This window comes from Sinohyriopsis cumingii, chromosome 8, assembly GCF_028554795.1.
Source record: "Sinohyriopsis cumingii isolate HCF-2022 chromosome 8, ASM2855479v2, whole genome shotgun sequence".
Classification (NCBI taxonomy): Eukaryota; Metazoa; Mollusca; class Bivalvia; order Unionida; family Unionidae; genus Sinohyriopsis; species Sinohyriopsis cumingii.
Window position 1 is genome coordinate 27,099,739 of NC_142968.1, and position 19,793 is coordinate 27,119,531.

Here is a 19,793-nt window from a genome sequence, read left to right on the forward strand (position 1 = left end):
GCTTGGAAAATTTGAGTAATTTTACTATGGCCTTGTTATTAAATTGTTATTCATTGAATTTCACCCTTTTTTGTATATTTAACCATTTACATCTATGCTTCACTAATTTAACTTCCAACCAAAATCGAGCCTGGGTTGTACTTCCATAATAGTTTAAATAAAATCTTGGGATCACCCCACCCTAACCATAACAACCCACACAGTCATGTATACTGTTCTGGTTAAAAATACACGTGACTGAAATTTTTACAGATTCTATGTTATCGAGGGATTTGTGATTTATAAGGCTACCAGACTCCGGATGTTGACTGAAACTTCGTTGTTGGGTCAGGTTCAATTGTGCAATGATGATAAACAATGCTGTCATCATGGAACGCTGGAAAGGACATCCTTTCATTGTTTGGTTTTTATTTTGCTTTCAATAACAACTGTTGGAAATTAAGCACAGTGTTTAATAGAGAGTAATGATAAATTAGATGAAGTACAGATTGCATAAGTAGAGACGGCAATATGTCTTTCTTGCATCTTGCATTCTGCTGCTTGACAATATATACTGTATCAGAAGGAAAAATCGTACATGGCATAATTGGGAAACGTTTATCTTTCTCGTGGCTGTTCAGCATTGGTAGATACGATGCTATCGAAATATTGCATAACGGGTCACGTATCCATCGTTTTTTCCCCGATAATAAATCTTCAGTTCAACCTGAATCGCCGGATCGAGTGAGCTTTTTGGTAGAATACACTACACCTAAGAATGTAAAGGTGACTATAAACAATTTGAACATAAGCCTGAATGATACTGGGACGTACAGGGTGATACAGAAATGGAATTTAATGGATTTGGACGTCAGTGTTTATCTGCAGACGACTGGTATGTAGCTCAGACATTATATAATTATTTGAATTTGGTTCAACCCAAAATCGTAACCACTATCATAAAATGGAATTACATGAGGTTTATATCATGCAGTAAAGGAAACTAACGCTAAACGTGACTGGTTATATTTTGCTTGTACCTAAGCTGTTACAATCGACGCACAATTTTGTTTCTTCTTCTGATCCTTTACGAAGAGAAAAGAAATTATTTATATCATACAGTCATTAATACAGACGTGTAGTAGTAATAAACTGTGTCTCATTTTGCCGTTTACTTCAAAATATTTATCATGTTCTTGAAGAATTATGAGTGAATATATGAATATCAGAGTTATACGTTTAGTTTGGGAGACAGTAATTACCAATTACATGTTTTCCCCTTTAGAATGGCCGCCATGTGTCACAGGTACAATGTGAGGTTAACCCATTGGTTTATTGTAAATGCTTCTGTATTCCTTGTTTTGATTCTAACTGCAATTCTAATTAATGAAACGTTTGCAAACTGGTGACCATTACGTATGGCGTATGCTTTCATTCTGGCGGACTAATGCAACATAGTAAGTTTCTTCAATACGACGGGCTGCGTGTACAATAGGAAGGTACATAGCACTTATTTACCATCCACGATTTTCAACCACGACCATACAGAGAGCACATTGCCCTGTATGTTATCATGGTGCGGAGGATTATCGTCTTCACGATAAACAATCTATCATCTGGAAATTATAAAAAACATTGGCAGCAGCGGATAATGTTTGGGAGCTTATAGTATTTCCAACTCCCCAAATCCTTTATCAAATCAAGGCTATGATACCAGGGTTGGTCAATGCGGTAGCGACCTTTTGTTGTCCCATGTGGAAATTGTTAAAGGAGATGGGAAATGTATGTAGCTTTGTACCTGACGGTCAAACATGTTATTTCACGCATGACAGCAGCATGGTTTTGTCCTGACTAAACTGTTTGACAGACTCCACGGAGCTATACTAACAGCGAAACCCACGAAATGCAGCCAAGCATATTTAGACTTTGAATGTTAGGGTCACCTGATAAGTGGGTCCTGGCTGTTCAAACCAGACAACGACAAGATTGAAATTATTAGTAGGGCATTTAGACGATAATATTAAAACACGTTGGATCAGTTGGAGTTTGTAGAACACTAGTTCCAAATTTCACCGCTAGACAAGGAAGAGGCCATCAAACAGTGCCTACAGATCTATGCCCGGAAGAAAGGAACTTATAGTACCCTTAAATAAGAACTTATGAGTTCTTCATTCTTGGCATTGCCTGAATTGGATAATTCGTTTGTGGACCGATGCCTAAGATAGGAGTTTTGGAAAAGTTTTGTTGCAGGAACAAGAAGGGTCAAAGTTAGCCGTACATCAGTAGAAAGTTGTTATTTTGTTATTAAGGTAGCAAACTTTCTTCAGAGTGTTTGGTCGTAGTTTTTGAAATATATATATATATATATATATATATATATATATATATATATATATATATATATATATATATATATATATATATATGTATATATGTATATATACAAAGAGATAGATAGATATTAATAGCAAGATATAGACAGTGATATATATATATATATATATATATATATATATATATATATATATATATATATATATATATATAGACAGTGATATAGAGATAGATATAGATACCGAGATATAGACAAATGTATATATAGAGAGAGACAGACAGACAGACATACAGACAGACACAGAGTGATATAGATATATATACAGAGATATATATAGATAGCGGGATATAGAGTGACATAGATAGATATAGATACAGAGAGATGAATATAGATGGGGAGATATTATCAGTGATATTGATAGAGAAAAAAAGATATATATATATATATATATATATATATATATATATATATATATATATATAACAGCAATATTATAAACTCATGAAATATCTCTCAAGCGTACTGACAAAATAATGCAGCGAAGGACGGGCTGGGAATCCAAGTCCCCATATTTTTGGGGTGAATCTGTGAGAGCAGCCCAAATTCTGCGGAAACGCAATGTTTCCTCGACCCTCAACAACACAATCCATTCCACAATTTCCCTACTTCTCTGGACCGGGCCCGAACTATTTGAGCGGAATTCTTGATCGACATTTTTCAAAAGTAAAAAGAAAAATTACAAACGGATTTATTGTCTAGTTGTTGTAGATTTTGACGCCATTTTCAGCGCAAGATATACTATACATGGCGGCCAGTATAAAATGGTGGTGGAGAACCTAAGAAAACCCCGGAAAGAACCACCGACCCTCGAGAAACTACTGGCATGCTTTCTCACATACACACATTGGCCGAACCCGAGACTCGAACCCACGCAGACACAGGTGAGGTGGCACGCTTAGACCTGTTATTTGCTTGAAATATTCTAAAGAGTGCCCACACGGGGAAAGACAGTGCTTACAAAGAATTGTAGATAAGCACAATACTGACTACAGCATACGTTATCGTCATCCATCTTGGAATTTACAACTGGAGTCGAATTTGAAATTATTAGGACTTGTATTACTAGGACTTACGGAATTTAATTTGTGGATTATTCGTCGATTAATTGGGAATTTTTTTCCTGCAACAGTAAGCTCTCCTTTTTCATTTTTTTAATACAGAATTTGCAAGGAAAATACATTATTTGTTTAATTTTTAAAGGCTTGTTGTTTTCACTCTTTCTGTGTTACTGTTTATTCGAGCCTAAACACGTAACATCGGCCACTCGGGGCCCTTGATTGTTTAGTAGCAGTTGCACAACATATGGCAACAACATACGTGATAATATATTTAATTTTTCCTATATAGTCAATGTAGCATATATAACAACGTTATTTTTCTGAATCAAATTTTGACATTAAAATGAGGGCTGATTAAGATTCATAAAGCAACTATTTTTCGGACACATTTGTATTCACAGCGAAGTTAACAGTTCGTATATTATCGGATAGTTTTAACAATAATTCCAACCAAATTAAATATAGCAACAATATGCATTCCTGAAAAAAGCAAAAACTCAATATACTATTCACTTTGTTTCAGAGATGAGTCATGACTCGACAGTTGCGACAACTAGGAATGAGAAAACAGAAGGTACTCTTTTTGACACTGAAACTCTTGTGATGTTCTTATCACCTAATTTGAAAGGAATACCTATTCAACGCTATGTGACCTTCTTGGCCCTAAAAATTGCCGTAATTGGTTGACAATTGACAGACTTGGTTAATTATGAACAATACATTTCATTTTAAAGCATGAGGGGAAAATTGTGGCTTGCTCCCACTAGGAATCCAACATAATGATCTAAATTCTTCCATTGTTATTTAATTTTAGAATCTATTAGATTTGAAGAGAACTTGTTAGAATGATAAACATTACGTATTGTTGAAGAAAGATCGATGGATGGATGGATATATATATATATATATATATATATATATATATATATATATATATATATATATATATATATATATATATATATATATATATATCGGTGTGTAACGAAGGCTGATATGTAACAATTCATCTTGGAGATGCCACAGCTACGTTTTGGTTTCTATATTTGCCTTCAGTTTGCCTTCATTATGCTTGCTGCATCATGGTAAATATAAGTAATTGTTTCGACGCATTCATTAAGTTTTTTACTGTTTATATCATTAAAAATATTATCCAAAGTTTGAGATAATACATTGTTGCAATATTGGATAAAAGATAGACCTTCTTCTTCGTTCCATATGTAATTCTTTATTTCGTTTCCTCCAACGACACTTATAACAATTTGATATGGTTTGCCCATGTAGCCAAAGGAAAATACAATGAGCATTGTGTAATGATTCTAATCTATCTTCTATATAAAAAGATGACATTTTTTTAAAAAATTGTTAAGTATATCTGATTTAATATATATATATATATATATATATATATATATATATATATATATATATATATATATATATATTAATGTAAATTTATTCACTATAGATAATACTTTTTCCAGGAAATGGTTTGACCTTGTCTGTTAGTTTATAAACAACAGGTGTTGACCTAAATTCTGACCTTGTTTCTAATTTTGAAGCAACTGTTGTAAACAGCTGTATCTTTAAAAAAAATGATTGGGTGTTATCAATATCATGATGAAACTGCGTGGGTTAAGAAGTAAACACATTTTTTTTTAATTCTGGGAATAAAATCATTGGTCTAATTAAGGCCATATTCTATGTATATGATATAAACATGATCACATGACCCTTGTTGATGTTTTTAAATAGCCCATATAACTTAATGTAAAAATAAAAAAATTTAGTAGAAGTTGGGCAGTTAGAGAATATGTTGTGCTGTTTAGATTTATTTTCAATTACTTGTTTGGAATTATTTCTGATAACTTGGATTCAAAAAGGATTAATTCTGTTATTTGTTTGAAATATTTTGAATGGTGCTCACACAGGAAAAGACATTGCTTACAAAAATCTAGATAAGCACAATACTGACTATAGCATATGTCATCGTCATCCATCTTGGATTTTACATCAAGATTCGAATTTGAATTATCTGAACATTTATTACTAGTACTTTTGCAATTTAATTCGTGGCTTATTCGTAGATTAATTTTGTATGTAATTCTTGAAACCGAAAGTTCTCGGTTTTTAAAAAAAATTTAACGAATTTTCCAGGAATAAAAATTATTTGTTAAATTTTAGAAAGCTTGTTGTTTTCACTCTTTCTGTGTTACTGTTTTTCGGGCCTAGACACATAACGTAGAAATGCGAGAGGTCCCGGATTCAAATCCCGGACGAGCCCCTAATTTATATGTTACGTGTTTAGGCTCGAATAAACAGTAACACAGAAAGAGTGAAAACAACAAACTTTTTAAAATTTAACAAATAATAAATTTTCCTGGAAAATTCTTTAAAAAATAAAAAAAGAACTTATGGTTTCAAAAATTAAATCCAAAATTAATCTACGAATAATCCACGAATTTAATTGCATAAGTCCTAGTAATAAATGTTCTAATAATTCCAAATTCGAATCTTGATGTAAAATCCAAGATGGGTGAGATGACATACTCAGTATTGTGCTGATCTAGTTCTTTGTAAGCAATGTTTTTCCCTGTGTGAGCACTCTTCAAAATATTTAAAACAAATAACAGAAATTATCCTTTTTGAATCCAAGTTATCATAAATTATTCCAAACAAGTAATTTAAAATAACTCTAAACAGCACAAGATAACACTTTAACTGCCTAACTTCAACTAAAAATTATTATGTTTACACTGAGTTATATGGGCTTTTTAAAACAACAATAAGGGTCATGTGATCATGTTTATATCACACAGAATATGGCCTTGATTATCCCAATGATTTTATTTCCAGAATTAAGAAAAAAAAGTGTTTATTTCTTATCCCACGTAGTTTCATCATGATATTGATAACAACTAATCATTTTAAAACAAAGGTACAGTGTTGAGGCCGAGTTGCCATCGATATAAGTAAATAATATATATATATATATATATATATATATATATATATATATATATATATATATATATATATATATATATATATATATATATATATATATATATATATATATATATATGACAGGTGGGTGAGAGGGTATATAGAAATGTAAACTAGAGACTAAAAGTCAAGATAGAAATTCATAATTTGCCAAAAACAGCTAAAGTGCTCTATTTCGTTTGAAAATTGGGTGAATAATTCTTACTTGTCATAGCACAAGTAACATCCATGTATTAAATATGAAATACCACAACGAAACCTATCCTTCTATTAACTAGTGTGTTGTACGCTTGATGTATTCATTAAAAATTATATCAACAACTGGTAACGAACCTGTCTTCAATGTTAGCATGCCTTTCTCTATTTCGTCAATGAGGTCTTGAAAAAATTCATATTTTAGGCTTTTCAATGTTTTAGTTTGAGTTTTATTCTCTGCAGAGAGACGTCTTAATCAATAATGAGGTTCATCTGAACTTGGATGTTCTTCGTTGTGATTTGAACATATCCAGAATTTTCCAAACAATTCAGTGTGTTTATGACCTAGTAATTTCCGCAGCCTTTTGTGGGTTGAAAATGTGTACAGTTGTTTTGTTTGGCTATTCCCTTTGGTAGATTGTTGTCGCATCAATAACACTAATTTTATTTTCCGTCATAGGGCATTTGTCAGTTTCACGGACGAAATATACTTCCTCTACACTTAGCACTCGCTATACTTTGCTTTCCATTTTTGGTTTGGAGAATTGTTACAGACTATACGGCAAATCAAACATTTAAATCTTCATCGGAAAACTAAGAAACAGAACTGAAAGTTGTTCACTTTTTTCCCAGCGTCAGAACCACTTTGAAATCAGGCAGGAAGACAAAATATCTCCGAATAAGGTATCAAAACTAACGCCTTGGTTATTTTATTTTGCAGTATATTTTCCATTACAATGACTACATATTAAAACATACGGGAAAGAGGAGCACGATTTATCATTGAAAACTGTTGATAGCCTAGATAATATTTCTTTTCTTTTCCAGCAATCAATGATACCACTACCATTCCGACTACTCTGAAAGAGGTCACAGAAGGTAATTAAAAAAGGAAATAACACACTTGACCATTTCCTAACCAGGTTCGACAAGCTTTAAATGACGGACCAAAATGTATTCTCTCCCGTTGTCGTGATGTTGGATATGTGTGTGTGTGTCTGTGTGTGTGTGTGTGTGTGTGTGTGTGTGTGAGAGAGAGAGAGAGAGAGAGAGAGAGAAAAGAGAGAAAGAGAGAGATATGTGAAACTAATAAAACTAATCACCGGAGGATATAATGTTCTTTTTCTTTATTGTTTTCAGATGAATTTCATTTTCCCCCATGAAAATGGAATGTATTCTTTTATTATTTTTTTTTCTTCATTATTTAAAGTCTCGCGTTTTACCGCGAAGAAATAATACAGATGACAAGAAGGGACCCATTTCATTATATTGAAACATTAGTTGCATTGATAAATATTTCTTGTAAATTAAGGCTTGTAAAGTGAGATTCTTATCGGATGTAACGACTCTATGGTCTTAAACCAAGTAACATAAAGAAGTAAAGCCAACAAGTTGTACAAAACGAAACGAAAAATATTATCCAAGCTATAAATGAAAATATAAGTGTACCTTGCGGTATTATAAATTAAATGCACAATAATCCTGAAACGTTTATCATAAGTCCAAACAAATTATGTTCCAAATGAATTCCAGGTCCTCGACTGTGCAGATGAACAAATATCCTTAAAATATGCCTATGTACCAACAACCGTGATGTATCACAATGATATTTTCCCAAGCTCCTTTCACATTAATCCCAGAATAATGGTTTAGTCCAAAGTCAATGAGCACTTTGTAATTTCAGTGAATAACCCAAACAAATGAGTCGAATTATTTTTAAACACAACATTGAATAATCTGCAGCCTAATTTGAAAATAGGGACATAAGAGATAGGAATGAATTAACTGTCTATGTATTCATCCTTATATACACACTACGGCTATGCGTTGCAATATTTTTCTACATGATCTATGTCGTTGCCTCACACTTGACGTATTTCACGATACATCTCCACATTGCAAGAGAACCCATCTGATTCAACCATTCAGCTTGAAACTACTCCAAGAAGGTTCATTTTAAGCTACAGCAATGATCCAAAAGTAAAGACTCATTATAGACATGCATAACATCGGACTCGTCTGGCTACACTTCGAAGCATTATTAGTTTTAGACATTCAGTAGTGGCAGTACATTCAAACACCTCCGATGGCTTAATGATTAGAGCCTCCGCATCGGATGCGGGAGGTCGCGAGTTCGAACCCCTGTGGAGTCATACCAAAACTTTTAAAATGGTACTAACATCTACCTAGCTAGAGGCTCAGCAGTATGAGGTTAATGTTAGGTCTGGTTGACTTGGTGTTTGGATAATGTGACTGGGTGGAACATCATGCTACATGTCTGCGGCATGATGCGACAGTGATATAGATCAATATACAGTGCCACACTGCGGGCATCGTAGCGATATCGTAGCGATATGACTGAAAAGTGTTAAAGCTAAGTTAAAATTCCAAATCACACACACACACACACACACACACACACACACACACACGTACATTCAATAAAACTTAAGGTCCATAACTCCATATAGTATTATCCTTGTTTCCTTCAGAAACTAATGATTGCACGACACCAACGCTGAACCGGAAAGACAAAACAGAAGGTACTTTTTCCTAATTTTATTGTTCCCTTTTCAATTTTTCTATCTTTACTGGAATAGTATCATAGCAATTTCATTGTTCTTATGGGTCAGAATTAGTTGTTATATATCACATGCCTTTATAATTGAAATATCTTTACGGTACAAATTAAGTAAAGGGACGCAAGAGCGTTTGCAACATCGACCTGCCAGGATGATGCAATAGTGAACTAAATTCCTTCACACAAGATTTTTCATTTATCATCTATTACAACTGAAGAAAACGTGTTGGAATGCTAAAGACAACACAGCTTTAGCGACGCAGCGAAAATTTTAATGTTTGTAACAGCATATCAGAGCACGAAACACTATTAATAGAGAAGCTATGTAGTGCTTTATCCGGGACAGAACATGGCAATCGATCTGGTTTGGGCTTGAGGTCAAACATTTATTGATAGGAATGAGCAATTTCTCTTCTCCAGAATATCTTATGTTGATAGATAGAGCTTAAAGAAATAATATTAATAATAATAATAATAATAATAATAACACAACTCTCCTCGATGATCAAAACGTGGTCAAACGTTTCGCTTGTCTGCTGTCCTATTGTTTTTGTGTGTAAACAATGCCATGTATCGTTGTTAGTTATTGTTAGTTATTTTCTACAACAATCAAAAGGTCAAATTACGCAGCACGTTCAACAGACGGGAATTATGTATCTCTGAATAAAAAGGAAGTTAATTCAGTGTTTGATTTGTTTCTTTCAGGAATCTTTCAGTACACCACCATAACTCTGATCCAGAAAGATGATAGAGAAGGTACTTTTATTGCAAATAAAGTCTTGTGGATTTTCTATTCTTGTTATATTTTACATAAGTTGGTATACAGTACTATCACTCTTTTGTTTTCCTTTACAAACAATATGGACATGCCGGATCGTAATGATTGAAATTACCTTTCGTTAGAAATCAAGCTAAAATGATGGCGCGAAAGTGATATCCAATCATGCATATACGATTTGTTTAATTATAACTCAATAGATTTGAAATCTAATTGGGCTTCTAATATTCTAAAGAGCGTCAACACTGCTGGTTGGCGTTTAACGTATCCTCGGCACACAAAGTACAATTTTGTGCCGCATTTGTCGATTAAAATGCTTTCCACAAATCACGGCATCTGATCCAGGCTGCTCTTGGTTGGAACGGAAAGGTTAGTTGATGCGAAAATAGTTATATCACATCCAGTATATTAAGTACACAATTTATCAACTCCTATTTTGAAGCTACCAGAAGAGTTTCAAAGGTTTTGCTGAAACCAACAAGGCTACTAATTTTCATGAACGTATGACATTGCGATTCAGTAACAAAAAGAGGTCGTTGCCAGAATCATCATATTCTGTATTATCATTCAATCTGAACTATATTGGGTAAGCTTTGCTAGAATGTTTTCATCCTTTTGATAACCTTGTCTCCTAAAATTTGATTTCACGTATAATGTTTTTAATGTGCTTTGAATTGTTGCAGAAGACTAATATATGCTCTTTTGAACTTTAATACCAGAGTTCTAAAGATAAGATCACATGCGACACACTTTAATCTTGCAATACCTTCATTTGTCAATTTGTTGCCATCGTGTAAAAATAACGAATCAAACGAATGTTTTAAACGAGCATTAATATCGTAAACTGTATTATAGTAAAATTTTCTTTCTAAAAATATCAAAATTTCCAATCACGAAATTTTGGGATCAGTTACTTATTTGTTGCTTTGTTCTTTTAATCCGCTGGAGTTTTATGTAATATCTAATTAAAAAAATAACTATTTTCCATTTTACTTTTTCGATACCTCCAATCATGACCGAGATAAATGTTATACACGTCTGAATGATTCAGAATTTTGCTAGTATTACTATAATTAAATCATTTGTCACCACGAAAAATTCCGCTACAATATACCCCAGCTAGATATTGCCGTCTCAAGTGCCTAGCAAAGATGTTTCTATCAAAATTTCACGTCATACTGTGCTCTGTATTTGCTAAGTCATCGCTGACTAATTTTAAAATGTTCTTATTACAAATGCTGCATGGCATGTATGCGAAATAACTCCTTTATTGCATTAAATTGTTATTTCGAAGTTTTTCTAGCAATGTCCTCATAAGGTGGAACGTTAGACAATAATAAAGTGATGGACTTGTCGTTTTCTTAAATACGATTGCCAATAAATTATTTTTTAAAATAACTTAAATATCATCATGAATATACAAATAGTATGTATCATCAGTCCCTTAATTTTACGATTCATTATTTCGATTAAAGAAATTACCACCTAAATCTATTTGATTTTCTCGTGTATTCTAATGAGTATCTTTTGATGCAATGCATTTTCAAGATGACATGGTTTCGTTCAAATTAATATTACGCCCAGAATTATTGCTTCAAACGTCAGCATACGTGTGCTGTTAGATTAGTATGTACGAAGTCGATTGATAGATATACAAAATAGCTCAAGCATACTCTTGAAAAGAATTGCCTAGATTCTAAACCAAAATTGTGTCTAACAAGTGGGCAAAGATATTAATGTTCCAATGCCATTTTAATGGCCTAAACGTTCATTTATTTTGAAAACTTCTACAAAATGTAAAGCTGTTATTTTGCATATGAGCTAGTGGATATAGAGAACTGCCTCAAGGAATCTGTGTAATCGTTTGTGCTTGTTTTAGTTTGTGAAATAACGCTTTTCCACAAGCTAATAAATTACACACAACTTGTGTTAAGATATAAAGAGATGTAAGCAATATACGAGTAAGAAATAAAGGAGAAAGACACCTTAAACACAGTGCGTTTCTTTCTTGGCCGCTTTATTTCGTATATTCTTTCGAAGAGTTCAAATACTATTGTTTTTCACTACTCATGGACCAATGGCTTTCCATCAACAACAAACAAAAACAAATCCGTGAGAAAGACTGGCTACGAATAGATCGAATGAGATAAAGGGCTTTCACCACAAAACATACAATACCCGTTTCGATGAATTGGACAACATTTTGAAGTATCCATGATATTAGAAAGAGAAGTAGTATGGTTTATGAATAAAGCAGATACTCCATTCAGTTTTCACTTTTTTAGTGATCAATCATTCTACGACAGTAGCCGTGACACCCGAAGTGGATGCAGAAGGTACTGTATATTTGACAAAAAAATTTCTCCAATTTTCTTCTACCTAACATGTCACTTGGACGTACTTTCATGGCCTATCTTGACATATTAAAGTGTTGAACTTCAAATGCATTCAAGTTCATTAATATTGCTAATCTGATATTAAGCGAAAGAGCTGATAGTACGTTTTGTTTTTCTTGTACAAGATTCGAATCAATTGCAACAAGAACCAACAGCTTATTACCAAAATCAATAATGTGACACCCATTAACCCTAGTGACAAAATCATAATTTCAGCTATAGAATTCGTGATTGATTCACGTTTACAAACAAAAATACATGTACCAGACGTTGCCGCCTCAGTGTGACAATGACATTGTTACATTTCCGCATGTCGCTCAATGAAACTAGATACTTTAGTTAAATAGTCATCTATCGTACTATTATTATATGTAAAGCGCGCGATTCAGTTTCACAAATAAATCGATCCCAAATCTATCATTGTAATATATCGCCAATATTGGTATGGTAAACTTATTGATGTTCATACCGCTTATTGTTCAAGTAAACGGCATGAAATGAATCTTGTTTGAACACACAGGAAGGAAATATGCGTCATATTCTGAACAATTTGAATCGAAATAAGTTAGTATGATATCAATTCCCGATACGGATTTTTAAAATAGAAATAATCGTATTTTCCTCGACTAGCTATCTCTATTCATAAATACATACATTTTTTCCTGTGTGTTTTTTTAAAAACATGGAAACAAAATACATTTCAAACTTAACATGGCAGGTATTGTGTTACTCTTGATATTACAGAGGTGACACATCATGTGACAATTAGAGTATTTTGCTTTCTGGAGACCGAAAACTCCAGTTTCGAGTCAAATAAGGCAATACATATTGAACAAAAGATTTCAATTTCCTGGCAATGAACGGCAGAAATTGACAAGCCTACTACCGTTATTCATCCTGAATTAACGAAACGCAAATAATGGACTAATTTGGCTCGAGAGAAACCAAATTTTTAATATCACACATTCCTGAAGACGAACTACCATGGTAATACTAGAAAATATTAACGTATCTGGACTTGTAAGTGTCCATTTCTAGACAAATGTGACCGGGCATGCTAGTGTCTCTTTGTCGACAAAGATAATGAGTCCCCCTAGACTCCTCAGGTCGGACAGGATCTGATATAGATTCTGCAATGGATTACCGATGCCTGCCCCAAAACACCAGCCTATACGATTACTCATTCATGAGGTTGGCAACTGCCCTCTAGTACCAGAAGTAGAGTTACTGAATAAGCCCATTCTTTCAACATGAATTCTTCAATCCTAATGCACACAGGGTAGAGTTATATGTAGGGACAGTTCGGTTGAGTTCCAGGATCCACTGTCATCTCCCTGGATCAAACCAAATCAATTGTGTTTGGACCGTTCTCTGTCCACCATTGTACGGGTGAAGGGGTCGATTTTTACTTCGTATTTGTACACTAACAATGGCTGAAAAAAACAGATATGAACCTTCGATATGGAAATGTATAAATGCAGTAGTCATTACATTACAACCCATGTGATAACGCCCTTACATACAGAAGAATACATCTGGAATATATCCTAGGAGTTAAAAGGACTGGCTTGGAATTACGCATGTTGTAATCTGGAATCATATTTATTCCATGTTTTAATGACAACACAGTCCCCATTTGTGCACTAGTTTCTACATTCGTGTGGATCATATTTAAATTAGCTATACTCTCTATTTATTACTTAGTACAGTTATTGATTACTCAGCTCTGATAATGTGAAACTTAGCTATATAATAAATGAAAATGTGCAGTAATAAAACATATTTTGTGAAAACTGCATCAGCTATGCGCAGTGCATCAATATAATGTGATGTAGCATCAAACTAATAGAAATAAAGATAGTTATAACTTCATTTATTTATTTATATTTTCATTTATTCATTTTCTCCCAACACGAATGAAGCATTCAATTTGAATTTTATTTAACATATCTATAATTAACCTAACACCAGAGCGAACATCCACGCCTATTTATCACCACAACACACCAACATAAAGTCAATGGTGACCCTTACCTAGCGTGAATTAGTGTACATATTTTGTGTATGTTGTACATTTCATGACAAAAAGTTGAAAAGTGAGTTTTGAGGATTGGCTCTTGCTTAAGGTACATAGTGGCAGGCGGATAGATGACGTAGATCAGGCTTAAAACTCCTTCAACCTGTACTCAAAATTCTTCAACTTGTTGATTTTTGTACTGGCTACTTATGGGTTAACAATATAATGAATGTGAAAATTGGGACTCAATGTATATAAAAACCAGTCTGCTTGCTTTGAATAGCTTCCTAAAGAAAACAAATATAAATGAAAATTTACATGAGTGTTAGTATATTACGCTTCTTAATTTTACAAAATTATTGTATGGGAAAACACCTTCAATGACTGTGATATGTTACTTTGTTCCATTTCTTTACTAATGTTAAAAATATTTAGGGCCGTACAAGTTTTGAAAATATTATGCAAATAAAAAGAAAATTTAAATATCAGTGGCAGAGTAAACGAGTTTTTTTTTCTTCTCGTAGGGTTTCCCTCCAAACTCCATTTGATGTATATTGTGCTCGGAATGGGAGTTATTTTAGCTGTTTCTTTCATTGCCTGCATTCTGCACAAGTTTAGAGTCTGGTAATTATAACTGTGAATTTACTGAAACAAAACTATTGAACAATTGAAACTATAAACAAATGTTTCGCAAGATGAGCAAAAACCTCCATGCATTTTGTCTTATGGAAAAACACGAATGTATTGTGCATATAATATTTATACCCATTTATATGCTCATTATTCATACATTTTAATTGAATATAGTATGTACACAATTGAATATGTTATGAAACAACTCACTGCATATATTACGAGAACGTATCATTGAAATTCGATACATGACCATTTAACGGGAAGCTAATACCTAAGCTATTAACATTCGTACAATTATCTCGCAGTGAAAGTTGAAGACAACTTGTTGAAATATTGAGTTCTTCCATACACTTCGTATTTTAGCAATTTACGCAGTGGTGATGAAATATGTATTATACATGTTCTTTTCTAGTTTTCGTGTGGAAAGCGCATCAAGTAGCAATATGTTTGCAGACTGTAACAGCATTGGTGGAGACGAAAATATACAGGAGGGAAATTCGCCAGGAAATTATTGGACAATTGTAAGCAACGACAGAGGCGAATTGCGCACTGCCGTTGAAACGAATTTAGGACAACGTTGCGAACCACCTCTAGATCACCAAGATGTAGTTCCTTTACAGAATCAGTTAGAGCAATCTTTGAGGCCAGATAGCCTCCATGTTATTGAGGGTCTCGATGGGTACCTTCATCCCATTGGTTCGTCTCCTGCAGACCCCGATGATTACATCCATCCAATTCACTCAGATCCTGTGAATACAAGTTTGCTATCCACACATCAATCAACAGAGTTTTAAAATATATTAATTTGCAATGTGCACATGATCACTCGCGATAAAATGAAGTCTTCGTCTATTCATATCAGTCTTCATTCTTACACAAAGAGTTGTGCTACGAGGTAAACAAGCTAAAGAAAAACAATTCTAATTCTTTGTCATAATCTGGAATAAAAGTTAATTATATTTTATATCTTTTTACTATTAACACATTGTGCATTTGAACCTCGTCATAACTAATCCAAGATTCATTACATCTGTTTCAAATACTGCAAGCAATATGTATACAGTTGGATCGCTTTATTTGTTTCATAAAGTCACTTTTATCGCTAGCATAAATGTATCGACCACGCGAGTAATTCACCACAGAAAGTCATAATTACTGTCTTTAAACCCGCACGGCACCAAAAGAACGGAGTTGTTACTAACAGCAGACACATCATTAAAAATAATGACAGCAAAACCTCTTCTTTATATTCGGTACCATCATCCAGTATGTTTCTTTCGTTGCTCATAAACCAACATCCCAACATCAAAGTTTTGATGAAGAAAACCGGGTATATTGACAAACAGCTAACAAAATACATATTGCTACACAGAAAAGCTTTTAGTTCAATAAGGAAAGACAGGATGGGAAAACATTGCTTTTTCTTACTGAACGGCTTGATTCATCCATGATAATTGTTTCTGACCTTTTTGCATTGGCTAATTTGGCAGAACAAAAGAACTGAAAACAATAAACCAAACGTACAAACTATATATGGTCTAATATCCTTCTAAATTTCACTCCTATATTATATTATTTATATTGTCTTCGGCTAAAACTGTACAAATATAACTAAAGACGAATTTATTACCACATTATACACGCATCTACATGTACATTTAATAAGCGTTCGGATAAATATTTCAGAAGAAACTAAAAGCCAGTTTAATACGAAATCATACTCTGTTTCGTTCCGTGTACGTACGAGTTTGAAGAAAATAAGTATTGCCATGGAAGTTGCTGGGAAGTATTTCAGATGAATTTTGTATTAAATCATTTTCATTCCGTACGCATGCATCGGAAAAAGATACCACACACTTTGCCTGGAATGTTTCGTACAAATTTGATTCCAAGTCATATTCGACTTATTCGTATACATTGTGATCGCAATATTAACACAGATGGTTAGAAAAAATACTTAAGGTAGTTCGTGGAAATTGTTATGTACTTCGAAAGACTGAAAATTTACAAGACGCATTCGAAATAGATAACGATAAATATTGAACAAAAAAGGAACGTTTTGCTGTTGATTCATAAACTTGTTAATGATATTGAAAATAACAGAAATAGTAAATGAACCTACATAAATGCTGGAAGGCCAAGGAAGATCGTATTATAATATCATGAAAACGTCTAATGCTAATACTATATTTTTCTTACTCGGCTTAGCGTGAAGGGACCCTCTCTTACTCTTTTCAAATATAAATGACTCTCGAAGAAAGCAACGTCTGCACAAAGTGTACAATGTGAAAAATGCAATGCACCCTGTGGAACACATGCAACATATCGGCAAGCTAATGTTGCCTCCAATGATACTATTGAAGAGTCGTAATCGGAGATTCTTTAAACTGGTATGATACAAGTCCATTTAATAATTAAAACGAATATGTGTTGATTGAGATAGAGATAATAGTATGGACAGTTTAGATTTTTTCCCTCAATAAAACCTCTGAGGACATTTAAAATTTCGTGCCAAATAATTGAAAGGAGTTGACAAAATACAATACATTTAAAAATGCTTTTAGCACTTTGTGCGCGAAAAAAAACCCTAAGAAATGGAAGCGTTAGTGTGAATTTGAACCAGAAAGAGATCTAATTAAGTCCATACAACTTTACAATTTCATCTGTGACAAAGGCTTAAATAATGAAATAAAAGGATAAAAATATTTAAAGTTAATGAATTCAGAATTACACCCTTGAATCACAAGATAAAGGGTAAAACTATCATTTGGCATAATTGCTGACTTTATTTGTTTGTGATAATGAAGGAAATGAATAGTACACAAATGAAAAACATATGAATAAAATTATAATAAACAGTACAAGAATAACTCCATTTGTGTATCTTTGGTTACATGGATAAAATAAAATGTTACATGATCTGACTTTATAAACTGTCCAGGGTGAGTTTAGTGTTGTAATGGTACAATACAAAAACAACTACAAGAGAATACTTTCAATCAATAATGCTGGTTTATTGCCGAGACGGAGAAATGGGTAAGGCGCGTGTGAACCTATCTAAAGAATTTAGAACTCTTAGATCAAATGTCTACAATGTAAACAGATGCTTCCAGAATTTAAGTTAGAATGGTTATACAGAATTTAGCATTTAGAGGTAGAATGGATGACCCTGATGAAAAGACTACCACTCCAATTCCCCCAGTGACCAAGACAAAAAAGGAGAAGAGTTTCAAACTCCACCAGAAAAAGTACGCAAGTTAAGAACACCACCTACAGCCAGAATAGGATGGATTAAAAAGATGATGGCCACCACTTCTTCCACTGAATAGAAAAGGAAGGTGAAGAAAGAAGTGAAGCAAGAACCGATTTCCCCTGTACAGACATCATCATCCACCTAGACACATATCGCTCGCCGGACACGCAAAGCATTACAGTCCAAGAAAATACCACAAGAAAAGAAGAGTAGCATCAGTGAAGACTGTGTGATTTATCAACAAGAATGGAGAAGGTGATAGCTAGCATTTACTACGATCCATTCCATCGTGCCGGATATGGAAGAGTACATAAATTATATCGTACTGCCAAAACCTGTCTGAAAAGTCTCTGTTTACCTCAAATGCTACGAAGCTTACAAGAACAAGCCACGTACACTTTACACAAACCCATTCGACGAAAATTTTCAAGAAGTCGCACCCGCGTGGATGGCATCGATCATAAATGGCAAGCTGATTTAGCCGATGTCTCATTTGGCCAACTACAATCGTGGCTACGGGGCCCCGAGTGGCCGAGTGGTCTAAAGCGCTCACCGTTCCGGATCATTGCCATCTCACCTCTGTCTGCGTGGGTTCGAGTCCAAGGCTTGGCTAGCGTGGGTACGTGGGAAAGCCTGCCAGTATCTTCTCGTGGGTGGGTGGTTCTTCCCTGGGTTTTCCAGGGTTCTTCCTCCACCAGTTATATTGGCCGCCATGTATAGCCTATCTTGTGCTGGAAAATGGCGTTAAACCATACAACAACAACAACTACAATTGTGGCTACAAATATTTGTTTTGTACCATCGGCGTCTTTCCAAAATTTGCATGGGTTGTGCCATTAACTTCCAAATCGAGCAGTGAGTTAATGCGAGCCCTTAAACTGGTGGTTGAAAGAAAGTGGTCGTCACCCTCTTCGATGGCAAACCGACAAAGGCACCAAATGTCTGAACCAAGCTTTCCAAAGAGAATTAAAGAAATGTGACATTCATTTTTTACTACCAAGAATCCCGAAATCAAAGCCAGCATTGTGGAACGTTTTCAACGCACCTTGAAAGAACGCATGTGGAAATATTTTACGCATCAACACACTCTCAGGTGCATATACATCTTCCCGTACCAGGATCAAACGTACAACCAATCTTACCATCGGAGCGTCGGATCTGGCCCCCAAGACGTGACTCCCGACAAAGAAGTGACTGTTTTTGAGCGCCTGTTTGGTACGTCCCCGACGGCGGCTGTCCCCAAGAGAGGTAGAGTGTTGGCAGGAGATTGGGTGCGCTTGGCAAAATTAAACACGCTTTCAACAAACGTTACTTACCCAACTGGACCATCGAATTGTTTCGTGTCGTTGGACGAGTGCGTGGCCGTCATCATGCCGTCTAAAAATTGGAAGATATGAACGGGGAAGTGTTAAAAGGAACGTTCTACTTGCCCGAGTAACAACTAGTGACCGAAAAAGAAGACACACTTTACGACATCGAAACCATTCTCGAACGAAGAA

General features: G+C 34.3%; 1 protein-coding gene across 3 annotated transcripts; it reads left to right on the plus strand.

Annotated features, from left to right (window-relative positions):
• The first annotated feature begins 363 nt into the window (after positions 1-363).
• Positions 364-16,000, plus strand: LOC149793184 (uncharacterized). Of its 3 annotated transcripts, XM_089967136.1 has the most exons (8): positions 364-874; positions 3,956-4,006; positions 7,462-7,512; positions 9,126-9,176; positions 9,920-9,970; positions 12,278-12,328; positions 14,930-15,029; positions 15,454-16,000. In XM_089967136.1, the coding sequence occupies exons 1-8, from the start codon at positions 511-513 to the stop codon at positions 15,833-15,835; spliced, it is 1,101 nt and encodes a 366-aa protein (XP_089823262.1). In that variant the 5' UTR covers positions 364-510; the 3' UTR covers positions 15,836-16,000. The 3 variants fall into 3 exon arrangements, with proteins under 3 accessions (XP_089823262.1, XP_089823263.1, XP_089823264.1); XM_089967137.1 differs by lacking the exon at positions 3,956-4,006; XM_089967138.1 differs by lacking the exon at positions 14,930-15,029 and having other exon boundaries at positions 366-874; positions 15,454-15,705.
• The last annotated feature ends 3,793 nt before the right edge of the window (positions 16,001-19,793 follow it).

Coding starts and splice junctions, on each gene's coding strand:
- LOC149793184 (XM_089967136.1), top strand. CDS start 511: ATGTCTTTCTTGCATCTTGCATTCTGCTGCTTGACAATATATACTGTA. Junction 875..3,955: donor TGTTTATCTGCAGACGACTG/GTATGTAGCTCA, acceptor ACTTTGTTTCAG/AGATGAGTCATGACTCGACA. Junction 7,513..9,125: donor TCTGAAAGAGGTCACAGAAG/GTAATTAAAAAA, acceptor TGTTTCCTTCAG/AAACTAATGATTGCACGACA.